The sequence below is a fragment of the Panulirus ornatus genome, chromosome 2 (assembly GCF_036320965.1).
Source record: "Panulirus ornatus isolate Po-2019 chromosome 2, ASM3632096v1, whole genome shotgun sequence".
NCBI classification, from domain to species: domain Eukaryota; kingdom Metazoa; phylum Arthropoda; class Malacostraca; order Decapoda; family Palinuridae; genus Panulirus; species Panulirus ornatus.
The window spans coordinates 28,204,371-28,223,983 of record NC_092225.1 but is presented as its reverse complement, the minus strand read 5'-3'; the positions used below and the strand labels follow the sequence as shown (position 1 = coordinate 28,223,983).

Genomic DNA, 19,613 nt, shown 5'->3' with positions numbered 1-19,613 from the left:
ACTGACAGCACGTCAACCCCGGTATACCACATCAATCCAATTCACTCTATTCCTTGCCCTCCCTTCACCCTCCGGCATGTTCAGGCCCCGATCACACAAAATCTTTTTCACTCCATCTTTCCACCTCCAATTTGGTCTCCCACTTCTCCTCATTCCCTCCACCTCTGACACATATATCCTCTTGGTCAATCTTTCCTCACTCATTCTCTCTATGTGCCCAAACCATTTCAAAACACCCTCTTCTGCTCTCTCAACCACGCTCTTTTTATTTCCACACATCTCTCTTACCCTTACGTTACTTACTCGATCAAACCACCTCACACCACACATTGTCCTCAAACATCTCATTTCCAGCACATCCATCCTCCTGCGCACAACTCTATCCATAGCCCACGCCTCGCAACCATACAACATTCTTGGAACCACTATTCCTTCAAACATACCCATTTTTGCTTTCCGAGATAATGTTCTCGACTTCCACACATTCTTCAAGGCTCCCAGAATTTTCGCCCCCTCCCCCACCCTACGATCCACTGCCGCTTCCATGGTTCCATCCGCTGCCAGATCCACTCCCAGATATCTAAAACACTTTACTTCCTCCAGTTTTTCTCCATTCAAACTTACCTCCCAATTGACTTGACCCTCAACCCTACTGTACCTAATAACCTTGCTCTTATTCACATTTACTCTTAACTTTCTTCTTTCACACACTTTACCAAACTCAGTCACCAGCTCCTGCAGTTTCTCACATGAATCAGCCACCAGCGCTGTATCATCAGCGAACAACAACTGACTCACTTCCCAAGCTCTCTCATCCCCAACAGACTTCATACTTGCCCCTCTTTCCAAAACTCTTGCATTCACCACCCTAACAACCCCATCCATAAACAAATTAAACAACCATGGAGACATCACACACCCCTGCCGCAAACCTACATTCACTGAGAACCAATCACTTTCCTCTCTTCCTACACGTACACATGCCCTACATCCTCGATAAAAACTTTTCACTGCTTCTAACAACTTGCCTCCCACACCATATATTCTTAATTGAAGTTGATATTTAGAGAAAATATCCTAAGGATATGTGCAGAGGATCCAGTTGAAATGGCTGTCACAAGAACATGCTTAAAGATCATGGCCAAGTAAACAAAGTGGTGGTATTTGTGGTGAAAAGCTAATGCAAAAAATGATCACCATTTTCTAAATGGATGTAATGTTACTAAAATTTGACTGTTGTGTGAGATGTCTACATCATCTGTCCCAGACACCACCATTTAAAGTTTATGTGTAATAAATAACATTCGTTTTGTAAGCAGAATTACTGGATTTAAAAATAAATAAAAGTCACATCTCTGGTATCTTTTATTTGTTTGTTATTTCCTTTATTTACTGTGTTTCATGAGATATATTAATAATCCTCTCTACCCCTGCCCCATTTTTCCACTTGTCGGTTGAGGGGGTTATGTGAATATTAACTAATTTATGAGGTAGGGAATAATGGCTACACTAGGGGGTATTTCTTGAAAAGGAAATTTTTTCTTTCAGATGGTGCTTAGACACAAGCACATTTTTTTTTCTACAAAGGTTTCTTATCAACTGGGCAATTTCAGCATTCAATGTAGTTCCCTAATACTCTACAATGTTATTATCTTTCTCATTCATGTGTTCAGAATCCAATACATAAAGCCTTGAAAAAACATGGTACAGAAGGCTAAGGGTTTGGGATTTTTGATAAGTGGCCTGAAAGTACACTTAATTTCCAATGGGTAATATCTACATTATCAAATATGAAATTGAAGTGTAGTAGGTTTCAAATTACATACTTGCATGTCCATCATGCAAAGTCAGGAAAGAGAAGGTTAAAGATATTTTTTGAGAATAAATGAAAGAACCAATGAAAAAATAGGTCTTAGAAGAGATGCTCTATGTGATGGGCTACATGAACTGGTAGTTCAGAGGTAAAGTTGGAGTGATAAGTAAGGATAGGGTTCCATGCGGAAAATAGGAAAATAACGGAGGGAAAAAGAGTATGTACATTAGCAGGGAAGAATGATGCAAATAGATGCCTCAAGAAAAAAGATAAATAGGAGAGGATTAACAAGAGTATGATGTAGCAAGTCCCATGTGAAAAAGACTATAATAGATAGTGTACATAATATGGGGTTTATGAGAGGGTTGAGTTGTGCTTATCAGATCATATTATACATTTAAAACTTAACTTTCAAGAGAAACTAAATGAGAAGCTGAAAGTTATTATCATATATATCAATCACTAAATATCCTTTGTGAAAATTCCAAAGTCTAAGGTAGAATCCCCTAACAGAAGTAAAAGTGAGCTATTCTAGTGCGTGTGGATGATTCAGACCTGTGTAGCACCAATCATGGAGAAAGTCCTGGCAAGCCTGCCAAATCTACCTAAAAATTGGCATCTAACCAGTGTTTTGAGATACAGTCACAGACAGGGGATATGGTGCTAAACTATAAAGTTATATAATAAAAGTGTAGTTTGAGAACTGAAATCTCTAAGAAAGGTAACAAGGATAAAGGCCTTATGTATTTATTATAACAAAAAAGTGAAAAATGTGACTTAGGAGTTTAATCCTGCCCCTTTACAAGTTATATACAAATACTATGGCAAGATATCAAATTCACTTAGACCACATCATGCAGATACTGTTTTATTTAGTTCTTGTTTACATGCTTTGTTCCAGAATCATTTGTATGACACAGGAAAGGTTTCAGTTTCTTCACAGCTAATTTCTGGCTTTTTGTGAGAAAAGCATCTTCTTGAAATTCTGGTCTCTGCTTTATGAAGTCAATGATGGTATCCTTTGGCAACCCTAAGTCACTCCAGAGCACTGTGTCCCAGTCTCCCTTGAAGTTCATCAGGCTCTCCTGCAAGTTATAGTATATACTGAAGTAATAGAAAGCATTTATGCAAAATTAAACCTTGATATGCACACACCTCTTATTCTTATTCACTATCAATCTCTGTTTTTGCCTATTGCCCATGACTCTTCCAAAATTCAGAGCATGGTACATCCAAAAATCTCCCCTAACCATTATAGTTACTGGCCTCTTCTGGCATCAGAAATCATACATACTCCACCAAAGTCTAATTCACTGAAAGTGAAAGGAAGCTGCCTTTAAGGATTCAGTTCTGACCATCTTTATTGCAAATTTCTATTCAAACAAAGAAGTGTTTGGTATCCTGAAAAAAAAAAATGGAAAAAATCTGACATAATTTGATCAAAGGAACAAACTCAGTTTATCTGCCTTATCATCTTTAACACAAAGATCACCTTACCTGGTCAAGTCGAGTGTAGATGGCTCTTTTGTAGTAGAAGAGAGGGTTGTATATTGGGGGATCAGCATCAAAGATGAGTTGTGCTGGAGGGTGTTCAGAGGTAAGTGGAAGAATAGCAGGAACACCCAAGGACTCCTGCACCCACTCCATATTTCTCCTGAGGAACTCCCATATTACCTGTGAGAAACACCAATATACAAGCCTAACGGGTGAGTTCTGTCAGAGAAGAGAAAGATAAGTGTTAAAAAAACATATGCAGTGAGACAAAAGTATATATCAGATGCAGGAAGGGTCATCCTATGGAAGGTTTGATATGGCATCAAATACAGAGAAAGGAGGAATAAAATGGAACAAAGTGTACCTCAGGTGTATTTAGTCAATCATCATTTAAGTCAGCCCTACGTAAAAGCCAATGGTAAATATATACCACTTCTGTTTGAGTACTGACATCTTCCCAAGCCTAAGACCAGTGAGTTCTTGGCCTTGGGTGATAAAGTGACATACCACAGCTACTATGGTGAGTCCCTTCCATCCTGTATTTTCCTTAAATCAAAGAAAAGTAGCACATGCAATATATATTCAAGACTTTTTGTTACTAATCATCACTATACCCACCTAAATTTCTGTATTGACGCAGTAACTTCAACATACACCAATTATTTTTATCATGATTACGGTATGCAATACACTGTAGAAAATGCAAAGTTTTTCCTGAATGGGCTGTTGTTACTTTTCTAATCTTTATGGCATTATTCAAAAAAGCCTCAAGAAATACGTGACAACAGAAGTACAAATCATCTTTAGTTTCAAGAACAGGAATGTGAAGCACATTTGTTAATATCTTTTATCATCAAGCCAAATCTTGTATGATAGTAACTTTCATAAAGTGCTTCCTTGCATAAATTCAAATAACATATATATTGATGCTATTGTGAGACATTTCACATCCCATTGCATTCTTCCTTTGTAAAACAGGAATCTCATAAGACTGATGTCTTTTATCTCATCAAAGTAAACCAGCGAAGTGCTCTTGTACTTCACTAATGTGCATGGATTTCATTCATCAAAAAACTCGACCAACGTAATATCTACAAGTCTGTTTTCATAAATGTATGCAAAAATCCATTGAGTTTTGCTTATTACACTCATATAAATGCAAATGTCTGGCTAAATGATGATGAACAATTACTGCATATGTTCTACTGAATGTCAACTAAGCTAAAAGAAAAATTTATTCACATATTAAACGAACTGAATTAGTTGATCCTGACTGCATTTATATGCCTCAGTCAAAATATCTTTATCGACTATCAATCATATAATAAACCCCACTTCTTCCACTCCAAAGAAAATAAAGTACTGTGGTCTCTAAAGCAATATTATGAAAAAAGACAGACTCATCCTAACCACCAGTGCATGTTGACCCTGCACAGATGATAGCACAGTGTTGGCTAGGGCAGTGCACACAGATTCTATCACATCTTCATCTGTGTAATCATCAAGGCTATCTTCTTCACCTTCATCTTCCATATCCTCAAGCCTGCAAGCATGAAGTGATAGTATGAGATGCTTATAGGAAATAAATATGATAAAAATAGGCTAAATTGTGGGGTGGAATATGCTTAGTGGAGCAAGAGAGCTGGAAGAGAAAGAGGTCTTATAATCTCACACAGGATTCTATACACTGGAGGTAAACATGAGTGAGGGTGCTGAGCCTGGGGATGACCAGATAAGGTAGGTTTAACTGTGCTCAACAGAATAGCATAAATAGATGGTGACTTACTAACCCCTTAATGTCTCCAGATGGATATTTCTGTGAACTGAGTAAAGCCTCTAGATGGATATTTGCACACTAAGTTTCTTTCACTTAACAGTGGGAAATGGAGACTTTGAATTCTGTTTTTTATTCAAATCTTGAGCTCATGAGCAACTTCCTACATTCTACTCAGCTAAATATTTAAAGTTGGATAATAAAATGTCTCACTAAATATATATGGAAAATGGTTCCTTCAAAGAACTGAACATTTCTTAATGAAGAGAAAGTATAATAAGGATTGTGCAGGAGGCAACAAAACAAGCCTCTCTCAAAAGATAAAATGGAAATAACACAGACACACTCTGCTGTACATTGAAGATTCATTCCCATAGATCACAACTTTAGTAGAAAACACTTATAGCAAGTAAGGTGAAAATCCACACATTGCAATGGAACCTATTATTGCTTCCATATTGAATCCATCTCTGGTCATAATTTCTGTGTTAAACATGGAAATAAAATGAAAAGAAGCAAGTTAAAGCTAAAATCTATAGGTTCTAATGGTAGCTAAGACTACTTCTACAATATGGTCTTCAATCTAGACATTTAACATGCAATCCATATTTTCCATCACCTCACTTCTGGTGCAAGTTATCTCCATAGCACTTAAGGGTGCTGTACTATCAGTGCATTGTCTAACTTGCAAACCACTCATTTCTTTCATTCTGATGTTGGAGGCAAATGACAGACTTGCATCAAATCATCATATTATCATAATTTTCACTTCCAACTAAAATAATTTTTCAGCTTTTCTCCTTGTCAGAACCAACTGGAGTACTTGTCACTCATACTTCTAAGGAGTCTGGACAAAATCCATGAAAGACAGAGTTAATACAAAGTCTCACTGAGGTAAATATGAGGGGAAGAATGGGTGATATAGGATGCTGTTGGTGGCAACAAACTGCTTGTGAATGCTTGGTGCTGCAATATGGTGGGCAAACGTTCTTACAGGCACACCTTTTAGGAACCACATTTCTTTTTACCTTTTCACATTAATTCATTTCATGGATGAGACTGACTTGAAGAACCTGGATCTGCATGGGGGCATAGAATTGTGGAGGCACAAATTTGCAATATGAGTATATGGCAATCACGAAAACTTCACCAACATATCACTGTGTACACTACAGTCATAAGATAAACCTTTGATGTATGATCTCTTTCAATATTTTGGAACATATTCCCTGCAATTGTAGAAGGTGACTAAAAGGGGAGGGAGTGGGGGGCTGGAAATCCTCCCCTCCCATTTATAATTTTCCAAAAGAAGGAACGGCGAGGTGGGCCAATTGAGGATATACCCTCTAAGTCTCACTCCTCAGTTCTTAATGCCACCTCGCTAATGTGGGATAAGGCGAATATGTATGAAAAAAAAAGATATATGATACTCCACTTCAGAAAGGTTATTATACTGCACTTGTGCATGTGGTCAGCAAAGAAATCAAAATGGAATCTGAGAAGAAAATGAACCCAAAGATAAAGTGCAAAGCTAGTAACCATACAGGGCTCAATAAATTCTCTGGGACCATAAACCTGATAAGGCAGGTATATAAGGATGGAGTAAGTGAAGTAATAATACTCACTGTGCCAGCAGGGACTGTGTCATCTGGTTCAAGTGTGTATCATAATTGCCATCATGCAAAGAACACAGTCGCTCTCCAACAGCAATCATCATATCCCACTGTCCATCTGTGACTGGAGAATCGCCTAACTCATCCAAGGATGTACGAGAATTGATGGCCGAGTATAGGGCACTCACAACCAACTGAGTAATTACCTGTATCACAGGATAAGAAAATTTACAAAGACCTGGAAATATTTAGTAGAAGGTGGTTGACTGAAGATTAAAAAAATGTTGCATTTACAAAAATGTTTAATATGAACCTTCAATATAGCATACAACAGTCGTGTTTCTTTGGTTAACAATGAAGTTCTAATAAAGACAAAAAGGCCTCAAAGGTGTGCACAAAATAAAATGAAAATGCAATTAGATATTTAACAGGAGAGAGAATGACTGGTTATGACAGAAGACAAAAAATATATCATGTTGAAGATTATATACTATCCATTTAGTTCAGGAAGTATGAATATGTTTTAAAAATATGACAACAAAGCATACAATGAAAAGGAAGCAAGTTGAAAAACTTCAGTAAAATAAGCATCAAGATACCCAAACACAATTGGGTAAGGACGACTAGGATAGATCTATTCCAATTCATAATGTTTACTCTTGGTAAAACAGACCATTTTTTAATGATGACCCCAAAATAAAAGAATTGTTCAGTATGGTGACATGAATGAAAAGAGATACTAACAAGAATATGGCTAGATATGGAAAGAGTTAATGGAAGTATGACTACAAAAACTTCTCAAGAGTATGACAAAGACTGTATGTAATAAGTGCCAACAGCCACAGAGAAGACAACAGGCACTGATAAAGAGGAAATACTAGTAAGGTGAACATTATATTTGCAAAGTTTGATGTGTCTCAAGGAACTTCATATCAGGAACTCTTAATCACAACAGAAATTGGGGAAAATAAGCATTAGTTGGCAGTTCAACAAATGTGTAACCATGCACAAAAATTCTGTTCCCTTACATGACCCCCAGTGGGCTTGATAGTTGGAGGCAGGTACGAGTTGATTGTATGAGCAACATATATGACAGAAAGAGGCACATTGTCAGCAACACTTTCCATCCCTGTGAGCAGCTGTAAAGTCCAGGCTGCTAAATGATGTTCAAGACGTACAGACAATTGGCTGGGATGAGCTGGTTTAGCTGGTGGTTGTGGAGGAACTGCTCGCAACACCTATTATCCAAGAGTAACATTAAAACACACCTAATAATCACTCATGTGTTTTTATCAATTCAATGTTCTATGCCCAGTTTCTGTGTGAGACAACAATCCCCCCAAAAATGAGCTGCTTGGACAAGACATAGGATAAACTAATGTCTCCCTTACACTACCTCAGTTTTGCTTTAGATTTCCAGTTTGCTTGTAGCATGAACACCAGATGCAAGTAAAGATATCATATACACTTTTCTATTTCTAGATTTTGATAAGAAAACTAACAACTGAACAGAATTTCTGATATTTCAGATCTGTAGCTTTAGGTTCATCATGTTGGTATTCAAGAACAAAACCCTAGGTAAACTTATTACAGCAGTGGTATGCCTTCCATTATCCATACGTATTTCATTTTACCTTATAAGGAAATACATGCTCTGTAACACTGTGCATTACATGAAATAAACTAAGTGTAGCATTAATGTGAATATTAGTTTATTACACCCCACATAACCAAAAGATAGATATTGTCTTTTAAGTATTCAAGTTCCTAACACACCTCATGTAAATAGGAACAGAATTACAAATGACAGAATATAACTCAAAAATCAAAATAAATTACTTTTTCAAAACCCATATATATTGTTTCAATGCAAAATACAAGACAATCACATACCTCTGCTATAACTCCTGACACACTTGGAGTGACAAGCTGTACAAGCATGTGATGCCATGGTGGTCGCTGGACATTCCATACCTGACAAAAATGTAGATTTTCAAATGTGAAAAAGTTCTTTCTAAGGCAATGTCCCACAAACAATGAAATATTCTTTGGATTTTTGGGGAGTTAGGACCTTCTAATATCCCATCTGACTGGTGCAGTTGTGCAAGCATTCCTCATCCATCACTAACCATTAACCCATGGTAGCAGTATCACACTCATTTTGGGCCTGCCTTAAAGCAATCAGAACCTACCACAAAAATGACATCCTGACCAACTGATCCACTAAGCAGATCAGAAACTGCAGATCGTGTGCTTCAATCCAAAAGTGACCACTGATAAAGAAAGAGATTTTTCAAAAGGAAAAGAGAGGATGATATGGAAATAGTAGGAAAACTTGAAAACTGCTTGTGGGGCACCACCCTCGAGAGAAGACACTTTTTTAAACTTAGAAAATGTAGCATAACTGCAGGATTCTGAAAAAAGAAATATTCTAGGTAGGGAGACAGCATCCATGGAAACTAATACAAAAGAAACCAACTCTAGAAGGAGGAATCCTGTGCCACATGATGCAGAACCACCATGTCTACAATAAGGTACTGTCTGACAATGGTCTTAGATCAGTCCTACTCTACACTTTTCAAAGCATTCCTCCCTTTGAGATTTCTAACACCTCTCAAAGGTCCCTGGTTTCAGTGCATTGCACTTAAAAGCTAGAGAAAGATGCAAGAGAATGAGGACATTTCTGTATCTGTAGCGATACTTCACTAATGTAGTAAATGGCGATCACATATGATAAAAGAAGGAAAATTTATATGTATATTCAAGGACAGAAGGGTCTCCTGGAACAAGAAGGTAAGCTGTAATCACCTGCAGCAATAGGTAATTCAGGAAAATGATGATTCTTTCAACTTCTTTGAAAGCTGCTTCATATTTGCAAACTAACGAGTTAAAATCTGTGGTAAGAGCAAAGTCTATGGAAGCACCTGAATTCAACTAATATTATACACAAATATGATCGCTATCCTACACATTTGTTGCAAGCTTCTTGGATAACTGGACTGACTCCATGACTTTGAAATCATGGAAGAAAGTTGAATAAATGTTGGTTCATGTGGTGTCTGCCAACAATAAAGAAGAGAAAAGGCAAAGAGATTAGTTACAAATCTAGCTTCCTATGTGTTCCATGGTTCAACAAGCCATATGTATTTTGAGGGATCGGGTCTAAACAGTCCAGTCTGGAGGTCTTTTGACTGATGTTGGAAAAGACCATTTAATGCATGAAGAAATATGTTTTACAAAATGTCAAAATTATGAAAATGGGTGATATATCACAAACCTGAGTGCGGTCAAGAGAATCCCACAAGCCAGACTGCTTGATTCCAGGACTTATCAACTTACTTAGAGCGGGAGTCCAGTCCACACACTTCACCAGAATCTATAAGAATTGAATAGTAATTAGTTACTGAGGTGAGGGACCTTCCTAAATATGAATATTTTTACTCAGTAACCAGTGATTTTTGACAACACTTAAATCACACAACTAGTTCTTCGTAATTTTAAATTTTTCTGTGGCAAACACCATGCACTAGCCATGTGTTTCGGAAATATGGCAGAAACAAAAGATATTAGTAAACCGTTAGATAGAAGCATTAGCTGGGAACATTAAGCAGAAGTAGTAGGTGGGAACATGAAGCAGGAACATCAGGTAGACACATTATGTAGAAGCAGATGGTAAGAAACATTAGGTACAAGGCTCTGAAAACACTGCACTAGAGTTGCCCTCTGCTAGTGGCCTGTTAAGAGTGAGGTGCTTCAGGATAAAAAGTGGTACTGAGGGAATTTTATTGAAAATGGCCATCCAAGATAAAGACAGATAGATAGATAGTGATTTCTGATAAAATATTTCATGATATACCTGTGCAAGTGCTGCATATACAGTATGAGCAATAAGAGGGGGTGTACATAGATGTGGCATACACATAGGCCCCCCACAAGGCTTTCCTGCGGTAACTTGGCCCTGGGCATCTTGCAAACCTGTCATCAGTATCTTTGTGCTAAGATACTGACGCATCAACAGACCCTGGAAAAAGAATGCACGTCATAAATCAAATACTATCCCAAAAACCATCTCATTTACTATTCCTGACTTTAACTAAAAGTGATAGCAGCCCAAGAACTATTTCATGTTTGTTATCACTTTCTGTCTTCAAGGTATTTATTTAGTACTTCATAAAAGTATGGTAAACGAAAAGAAAACAGCTGTTACAAAATATTTATTCACCTACAGAGAAAATGGCTATTTCTAGAATCATCCCAATATCCACTATCACTGGCTCACCAAACCATTCCATATTTAAAAAAAGTAAAGCAACCCAAAAGGATATAGAAAATGATGCTTTACTGTACCCACTCATCCCTTACCTTTAATCAACCAACCTATTATCATTTATGTACAGTACAGAGTTGCAGTTGCCATTGCCAATATTTAGACAGAGGGGTCTAAATCTCCAGACTGCCTAAGTTCCTTGGTCAGTGAAGGTGGATAAGTTGGCCTGCAATTCAGTTAACCCAGAACTATTGCTCACTAAATCAAATGGATACTCATTCAGTGAGATTCCATATCCTAAGATACTAAGCTTGTTAAACCAAATTTTTGTTGAATGAATGCTCATTAAGTGAGACCTAACTGTACTGCTGTGGAGCAATTTACAAGCATAATTCAAAGCACTTCTGAAACTAGTCATGATCAATTGGAGGGGGACTCTAGTTGTTGGGATTAACCTCCAATGTAGCAGGGCAACAATTGCTTAGTTTAGACATCTGTTCCAGAGCAATTATCTCCATGTCTGAAACACCTGGCCACATGAGCTGTTGTGTATAGCCATAACCTTGTTTATAAAGAAAGATTCCAATATCAAAAAATCAAGTGATTTTGGTCACATGGTCAATATCCAGAAAATATGGTCCAATTAGGCCCTGGTAGTAGCCCATGAGATGATCTTAAATGTCACTCATTCTTATGATCAGAAAACAAAAAACTTCAACGGCATTAATGAGAAAAGATAGAGCCACATGTCATAAAGTTTATACTAAGGACAGACATTGACATACCCGAATGAGGAGAGGATACTGTGGCTGGGGTCGACTTGCTGCAGTAAGCAAAGTGAGATACACGACTACATTATCCTCTATGTTTGCAAGTGAAGATTTGCCTTGGGGAAATAGGATTGGGTTCAAAAAGGTGAGCCAGGCTGGGGTTGAGTCTATACTGGTTGGGGAGTCTGGGTAACTGTTTCTCTTCACCGCACTGTCAAACCCTTTTTGAAATACCTGAAAATGAAGGAAATTTACCATTCATGTCTGGCCATAATTACCTTTATACCAAACATACATAATTATTTCTATATGATCCTCCGATAAAAGTAGTTGGTTGTAGACAGCGATAAAAAAGGAAAGTACTGTACAACTGTCTTGAACATGTCATAATGCGTTGCCTGGAATGATCCACAGGATCTCCATGTTAACATTACTTGCTTTGCATTCTGTCTCATTAAAAATATATCTAAACCATACATTTATCCTTCTCTCTTTCAACTTAGCCTCTCATTCTTTTTCTTACTCTCCCTTTTATTTCAGATCTAAATATGAATGATTATAATTCAAAGACAGTCTCCAATCTTTTTCACAGGATGCATAGAATCTACAGAGTTCAATCTAATTCTGCTGTGAACAAGAGAGGGTGTGAGAATTAAGAGCACTAACCCATCCCAAGAGCCTATCTCTTTAGACAAACCTGATTATTTCACTATTCATTTCATCAACATTCAGTCTTTCTGTCACACCTGATTGTACTTCTGATATCTCTGATATCCAACTCTCTAGTGATGTGAACTATTTTTTCACATCTCAAAAATCTAAATCCACAATTTCATTTCAAAGGTGCTTGTGTTTATTTCACTACTAAAACACCAGTTACATGTAGGTGTTATGAATATATAATATACGAGAAAAGCTATTAGAAGCAGTTTTTGTCAAGAGAGTAAGGCAGAGAGTAAGGCACAAGTAGATAGAGAGGAGGGTGAGTAGTTCCAGGTGAAGGCAGGTCTGCAGAAGGGATGTGTGATATCACTTTAGATGTTAATTTGTTTATGGATTGGGTGGTGAGGTGGGGTAAATGCTAGAGTCTTCAAGAGGGGTAGGTTTGAATCATGTAGGGGATAAGAGAGTCCTTGGAAGTGTGTCAGTTGTTGTTTGCTGATGACATGGAAATAGTAGCAGATTCAAGTGAGAAACTGCAAAGGATGGTGACTGAGTTTAAGGGAGTTTAGGAAGTGAGCCTAAACGAAGAAAATTATTAGGAAGTGAGGCGTTTTAGATACCTGGGAGTAGACATGGCAGCAAAAAGAACCATGAAAGCAGAAGTGAGTCACGGGTGAGTGATGGAGTGAAGATTCTGGGGGCTTGACAAATGTGTGGAAAGAGAGGTTGTTATTTGGGAAGGTGAAAATGGGTATGTTTGAAGATATAGAATTCTTAGGGATGTTGTATAGATGCAAGGCATGAACTAAAGATGACTATTATACACTTATCCCAGAAACTCTGGGCTTTCTTAAAACTTCCATCTTAACAACCCGTAGGTTTCCCACATTGTTATTTCCAACACAGAATACTGCCATCTCTAAAGCTTCATTATTTCATTCGCCCTGCCCTGATCCAGTGCACTCTGATCCCGATTTCATCACTAGCTCCAGATATCTAACTCATGGAGATTGTCTAAGTCCTGGACACCTACTTTCTTCAAGGTTTTAATACACCTAGAATAATAGCATGTGATAAAATAAAAATCTTGTCACTAAAACAATATGTATCAAGATTTAATCAGAGCAATAATTTCAACTACAAACCAGTACGTTGTTATGAAGGTGTCAAGCTCATGTTTGTTAAAAAAAAAATTATAAAAAGATACAAGTATATTCATATTTTGAAAAATCAGGATTCTGGTAAAAAAATTTCATAATAATTGCAATAACCTACCCGGGACACATTTTCAATAGGAGCATATTTCAAGGATGCAATTTTCAGCAACAAATCTGCTCGACGATGAATGGGCAATGCAACAGATTCATGGATCCGTACAGAGAAGAGCATTGTTGGAGAGGTAATGAGAGATGGTAAGAAGGCTGCAACTATTGTCAATATTGCCACTATATCTGCTGAGTACTGCATCATCCTCATATCACTTGGTTCAATCTGCAAGAGACAATTATTTACACAAAGCTGCAGCTAAATATAAAATACACTCATGATCAATTAGATACAGATATGATGGAAATGAAGAAGACCATGACCAATACAAATGTTGAAATACATCAATGACTGAAATGCACATCAAATTTCTAATAGAAATCTGTAGTCAAGAGTATTATATTTCAATAATTTTGCAGATTCTTTTAATAAATGTAGCACTCTTGTGAATCTTCCAAATCTTACATACTATTACACTAATGCTTGAATATGTGGGTTAAGTGAGTGGCATGTGGAAAGTGGGATATGGATGTATAAGAAAGGGTGGTGAATAGTGTGAAGATAGATCGCCAGTGGAAGAGGACAGAAATGTATATGGGCATTCTTTGCAAAGGAGTGCAAAGGATTGGGAGTTGTACTATAGAATGACAGGAAGTCAAGAGAAGGTGTAGGGACTGAAAAAGAGGGCAAATGTGAGTTGAGGTAAGTGAGTACCAGCAAACTTCAGGAAGAATAAGAGTATAGTTTGGAAAGGGGTTAACAGTTTGAGAAAAACAAGGAATCAAATGGGAACATCAGTGAAGGGGCACATAAGAGAATTGTAACTGGCAGAAATGAGGAGAAGAGGAAGTAGTTAGTATTCTGAAGGACCACTGACTGTGTTCGATAAGTGGGTGGCAGCTGTGGGACGTTCTGGTGAAAACAGAAGGTGAGACAAAAGCCTCACATATGATGGAGTGGATGGGACTGCGGTTGAATTTCTCCTACATGTGAAGTTGTGTCAGAGCGGATGGATCCTGGAGAAGACACTGACTGCTAAAGTTGATTAATGCTCTAACATGCAGGGTAGATGTGCTTCAGGAGTTCACTGAAACCATCTTATCCTATGTGTCAGTGAGTGATTTGCCAATATCAGGGAGTAGCACTGCGAGTGTTAAAAAACTCAAAAGGAATCCTTATTTTCCCAGGCTGAAAAATCAGCACTATATCATGAAATGTAACAAAGAAGAACAGTTCAATTCAACATAAACAAAGAATAAGATGCGGATGAAGGCACATTTTTTCTCCCTCACTTAAATGTCAAAAATCATACTGAAGCACATTTATGCTTACCTGAGCATATCTTGTCACTAGGAGACTGAGCGTGTCAGTAAATATACTGGCCAAAATGCTCTCACTAATGCGTGGTGAAGTGTACCTCCACAAGTCATTCCGAACACCTGCCATAAACACAATAATTCTTGTACTGACAGCCTATGCATATCGCTAAAACTTTAAACATAAAAATATACTGTACTGTATATATCTTATAAACATGACATGAAGTCAGACATTAAGTTTGTATATATTAACAAAATAACCTTGATGAAGAAAGATACCTTTTCTTGACTGAATGAACAAATCAGGTTGCATTTACTTATCTTTCTTTTATCATAATTTACTAAAGACTAAATTTTGATATGAAACAATTTACTGAACAGACATGACACAGGTAAAAGAAGTAATGAGGAAAGGATTCAGAATAAGCAAATGAGGAGGTTTTTAATGGATAGCTGGTGGGCATTTCACTTAAAACATTAAGATCTACTAGCAACTGTGGTCCAGCAGGATCTTGTCATATTTAGAAATTATACATCAAACCTTCAATACTTCAGGTACTTGACAACTTTTAGAGGCATTTCAATAAGGCAGACAACAGTACAAGTCCTTCCATAACTGATACAGTATCACTTTTAACAAGGTTACAACAGCTTTTAACATTAACACATGAAAGGCTAGAAGCCCTAGGACTGAAATTACTGTGATACCTTGCATATAAAATGCCCACATCTGAAGAGTCAAAGATGACCTCCCATTTTCATGATATGACTTTGGGTTCCTCCAATCATGGCTGGGAGCATCATGCAGAAGCGATGAATGAAGGAGGTCACAATTGTAACTCAAGATGTTCTGCATCATGAATTCTACAACTTCACCACATCGACCAAGGGCAGCTGTCAGATTCCTGAAGCAGACACACTCATTAATAATACATATCCCAATTTTCATAAAATTTATCTGGAAAAACTTCCACTAGAGACATTTACCTGAATTAAAAGACTTCCATAATTTGTGATGTAATTAATTCATGTGAGGACTATCAAATTATAGGTACATTTTGCTGGACAAATTCCTTGCCCTTCTTTATCCATGAAGGTATCACCACAGGAAAAGAGACAGGGTTAGAAAACTGAAAACCTTTACCTCTCTAAGGCAGTATCCTGCAAGCTTGAGAGATATTTCTTATAAATATACAGGGCAGGACTCAGTCTTCCCTCAATACTGTAGTAAGGAGGCATCAGCCTATGCTTACCCTTTGTGAATGACCTTAAAGGTATTATTAATCATCAATATGGTGCCTTGTTGCTGGATTATGACATATTTGAACTGATGCATGCCACTGAGGAACCAGTAAAGAAAAAATCCTGATACCCAAGATACAATCTCATGGCAGGAATCAAAAGATTATCCAAGAAAGCCATCCCCTAATTGCAATGATGAACAGAGAAGAGTCTTTGTTATAGATGGTATGGCACTTACGAACACTGTACATAAGACAGAAAACATGAAAACCTACCAGGACTTTGCAAAGGAGTTTGTTCAAAAGTCAGTCCACATCACAACCTCATATCATGGGCACATGCTAATCTTTGATCATTTCACAGATGTTTTTTAAAACTCAGAATGAGGAACAACCTCACTGGAGAGGACGACAGTTTGTATCAGGATAATAACTCAGTAAATTCCCACAACTTACCTCTGAAACAGTTTCTGTCTCATAACAAGATCGAAGGAAAGATGATAGCATACATACCAGACAATACCATGGAGTTTTTCTTACAACACCAGAAGCAGACTATACAGTTGTGTCATGAATAGGAGCATAAAGCAACTATGCCCATCACTTAGAAAATCTTGAAAGGTACAGCAATGAAACATGGAAAAGGGCAAACGTTATATCTATAGGAAAGAGGACCTGGGACAGACACTGAACTATAGACCTGTCTCACTGACAAGTGTGGGCTGTAAGATTTTGGAAAAGATAATTAAAATGCAAATGGACGAGTTTCTGCAAAGGGCAAATGACCTGACAGACAGCATGGTTTTTGGGAAAGGAAGTCATATGTATCAAACCCATTAGATCTCTTTAAGAGTGTGAGCTCTGCCTGGACAAAAGGAGAGACTGGATGGATTGTTTGCATCTACACTGCCAGAAAGTATTTCACATAGTACTGCATAAGATGCTGATTAAGAAGCTTGATCACCAGGAAGGAATGAGGGGGAAATTCCTTTGATGGACATATAACTATCTCAGTGTAAGGGCACATCAGATGCATGGCCTAAGCCAGGTAACCATTTTCTCGACCAGCCCTTAGGGGAGAATGAACTGCTGGGTTAACAGTGGGCTGCCCGCCATGACCAGGATTTGAAACTATGCAAACTTGGCCCCTGGGTGGCCTGTGAATGTGCCATGCTCAGCAATATCAACCATTATACCACAGTGGTTTAGACTGACCATCAGTCAATGGAGTATTACCAATCCTCAGCTGACAAAGAATTGTCTCAAAATGGCCATTCCTGTTGAAGGAGGAATGCATGCTACAAAAATGCCAACACAAGGAAAGGGACTAAAAAAAGATCACTGTGCTAAAGCTGAACTAGCTGCCCACTACATGTAACAAACCCAACTAGGGAGTCTGCAGTCATAAAGAACACTCATTATGGGAAAGATTGAAATGGGGAGAGTCAACAACATGGAACTTGTACAAAGATTTCTACTGGGCACATCCTGTTGGAGGTGAAGGGTCAAAATGCATAGTAGATGAAAGAGAAAGAGCACACATATTACCATGTTAAGTGAGTGAGAATGTGGCGTGCGGTCCATTCTGGCAATTCTATAATCTGCTTAGGGTAACAAGGCTACTACATTCACAGTGGACAGGAATCCAAAGGCAATTGTGGTTACACAAAAAGTGAGCCTGAAGAGATTACTCCTCTGGGTCTAGGATGTTTAAAGTGCTGTGTGCTCTTATCCCTTTGCATACTACAAGATACTATTAGAAAGAACGAGAATGGTTAAGTGGTATATATGTTCAAAAACCAAAACATGAGAAGGAAAAATGACAAAAATTTATCTCAAATCCTCATGAAACAACTTAAAGAAGCAGTGACTCACTTTGAAGTTGGTTGCTTTAGGATGTCTTTATAGGCATTGAGTCGACATCTCACCAGAGCAGCTGAGGCCAGGCACATGAATAAGGTTTTATTGTTTCCAGCTATAAAGGCACTTTCACTCACTCTTTTCACATGATCTAACATGTAGTTTGCTGACTGTTCCATAGTAGCCATCAACATTGCCCTGGGTGACTGGGGTTTATTTTTTCCAAGAGCAATTGTAGGAACAACTTTAGGTTCCTCTGCTTTTGAAGATGATATGGTGCTCCCTGAAGTGGAAGCACCTGCCTCAACAGGGACATGACGCCGGACAGGATAGAGTGACACCTGCCCCTCTGCCCCTACCATGATATCACTGGGCAGAACACCTCTAGCCTTGTCTACAGTTGGGTTAACTGTATGCTTTAAACATTCCTCCCACTCAAATACTCCAGCACTGATGCTCGCCAATGCTGATACAGGAGTGTCCCGCTGACCGCCAATGGCAAACACACAGACAGGCTTTGCCTTAACTTCTTTTGATTTCTTATATTCAGCCCATTCAGCATGCAGTCCATCCTTAACAGCACTGATAAGCTTTGTTACATCTCCACCTGACATTTTTCAACATAAACTATTTATTTTCAAATACTTTTCATTAGCTTCAACCGTTTTTGGGATACAACATTTTATAGCAAAATATCTTTAACATAAACTATGACATTTATTTTTTGTGTAACAAACTGATCACAGATTCATAAGAAGCACAATTTTTCACACAGCTCTTCTGATTTCTTATTCACAACTACATATAAATTATTAGCAACTGTACTATTTACAAATACAACATATATAATAGGAAACTTTAAATGGATGAGCTAATCAGAGCTGTTGCCTCCATATGCACAAGTGGAAAAATCAATGTCAGTTTTGAACACTTTTGACAGCTCCCGACTTAACAGGTGATGCAGTGTTTCTCCATTGTGTTTGTACACCCACACCCCATTTACAAAATCATATCTTTTTGGGCCACTAAAAGGAGACGAGAGCCAGATCTGTTTATTTGGGGTTTGCTTGTTGATGACATATGTTCCAATGCTGCCAAGATGGATTGTCAGTACACCAGTCTGTTGAAAAATTAGGAAAAATATCAGTTTGCCTAAATACTTATGTTTCACTGTGATACCTTCAATGGTAGAGAAAATACTCATTCACACTTTAAGACATGTATCTAGCATTAAACTTAGAAATGGACAAATCATCCCTCATATTCTCAGCTTGGTGTTAATTCACAAACCAAATCATAAATTGGAATAAGCAAAAATTTTCTTGATATACTATGATGTATATGCAAGTTGTGGGAGGCAAGTTGTTAGAAGCAGTGAAAAGTTTTTATCGAGGATGTAAGGCATGTGTACGTGTAGGAAGAGAGGAAAGTGATTGGTTCTCAGTGAATGTAGGTTTGCGGCAGGGGTGTGTGATGTCTCCATGGTTGTTTAATTTGTTTATGGATGGGGTTGTTAGGGAGGTGAATGCAAGA

The 19,613-nt window shown here is 37.8% G+C and overlaps 1 protein-coding gene across 2 annotated transcripts; it reads right to left on the bottom strand.

Moving 5' to 3' along the window:
- Positions 1-1,352: 1,352 nt before the first annotated feature.
- LOC139755097 (uncharacterized protein KIAA0825 homolog) lies at positions 1,353-18,949 on the bottom strand. Of its 2 annotated transcripts, XM_071673221.1 has the most exons (13): positions 18,096-18,948; positions 15,688-15,884; positions 14,993-15,099; positions 13,670-13,885; positions 11,747-11,965; positions 10,551-10,715; positions 9,972-10,070; positions 8,588-8,668; positions 7,723-7,932; positions 6,707-6,900; positions 4,718-4,850; positions 3,311-3,487; positions 1,353-2,898 (listed from the first exon to the last, which is right to left on the bottom strand). In XM_071673221.1, exons 1-13 carry the CDS (start codon positions 18,692-18,694, stop codon positions 2,686-2,688), a joined length of 2,610 nt encoding a protein of 869 aa, XP_071529322.1. In that variant the 5' UTR covers positions 18,695-18,948; the 3' UTR covers positions 1,353-2,685. The 2 variants fall into 2 exon arrangements, with proteins under 2 accessions (XP_071529322.1, XP_071529332.1); XM_071673231.1 differs by lacking the exon at positions 9,972-10,070 and having other exon boundaries at positions 18,096-18,949.
- Positions 18,950-19,613: the final 664 nt, after the last annotated feature.

Bases quoted from the DNA above. Each gene is read 5' to 3' on its own strand.
- LOC139755097 (XM_071673221.1), bottom strand. From the start codon at position 18,694: ATGTCAGGTGGAGATGTAACAAAGCTTATCAGTGCTGTTAAGGATGGA. The intron at 10,071-10,550 runs GTATATCATGAA...CAATTCTTATAG, and splicing joins TATATGCAGCACTTGCACAG to ATTCTGGTGAAGTGTGTGGA. The intron at 8,669-9,971 runs GTTTGTGATATA...CATTTTTGTCAG, and splicing joins ATTCTCTTGACCGCACTCAG to GTATGGAATGTCCAGCGACC.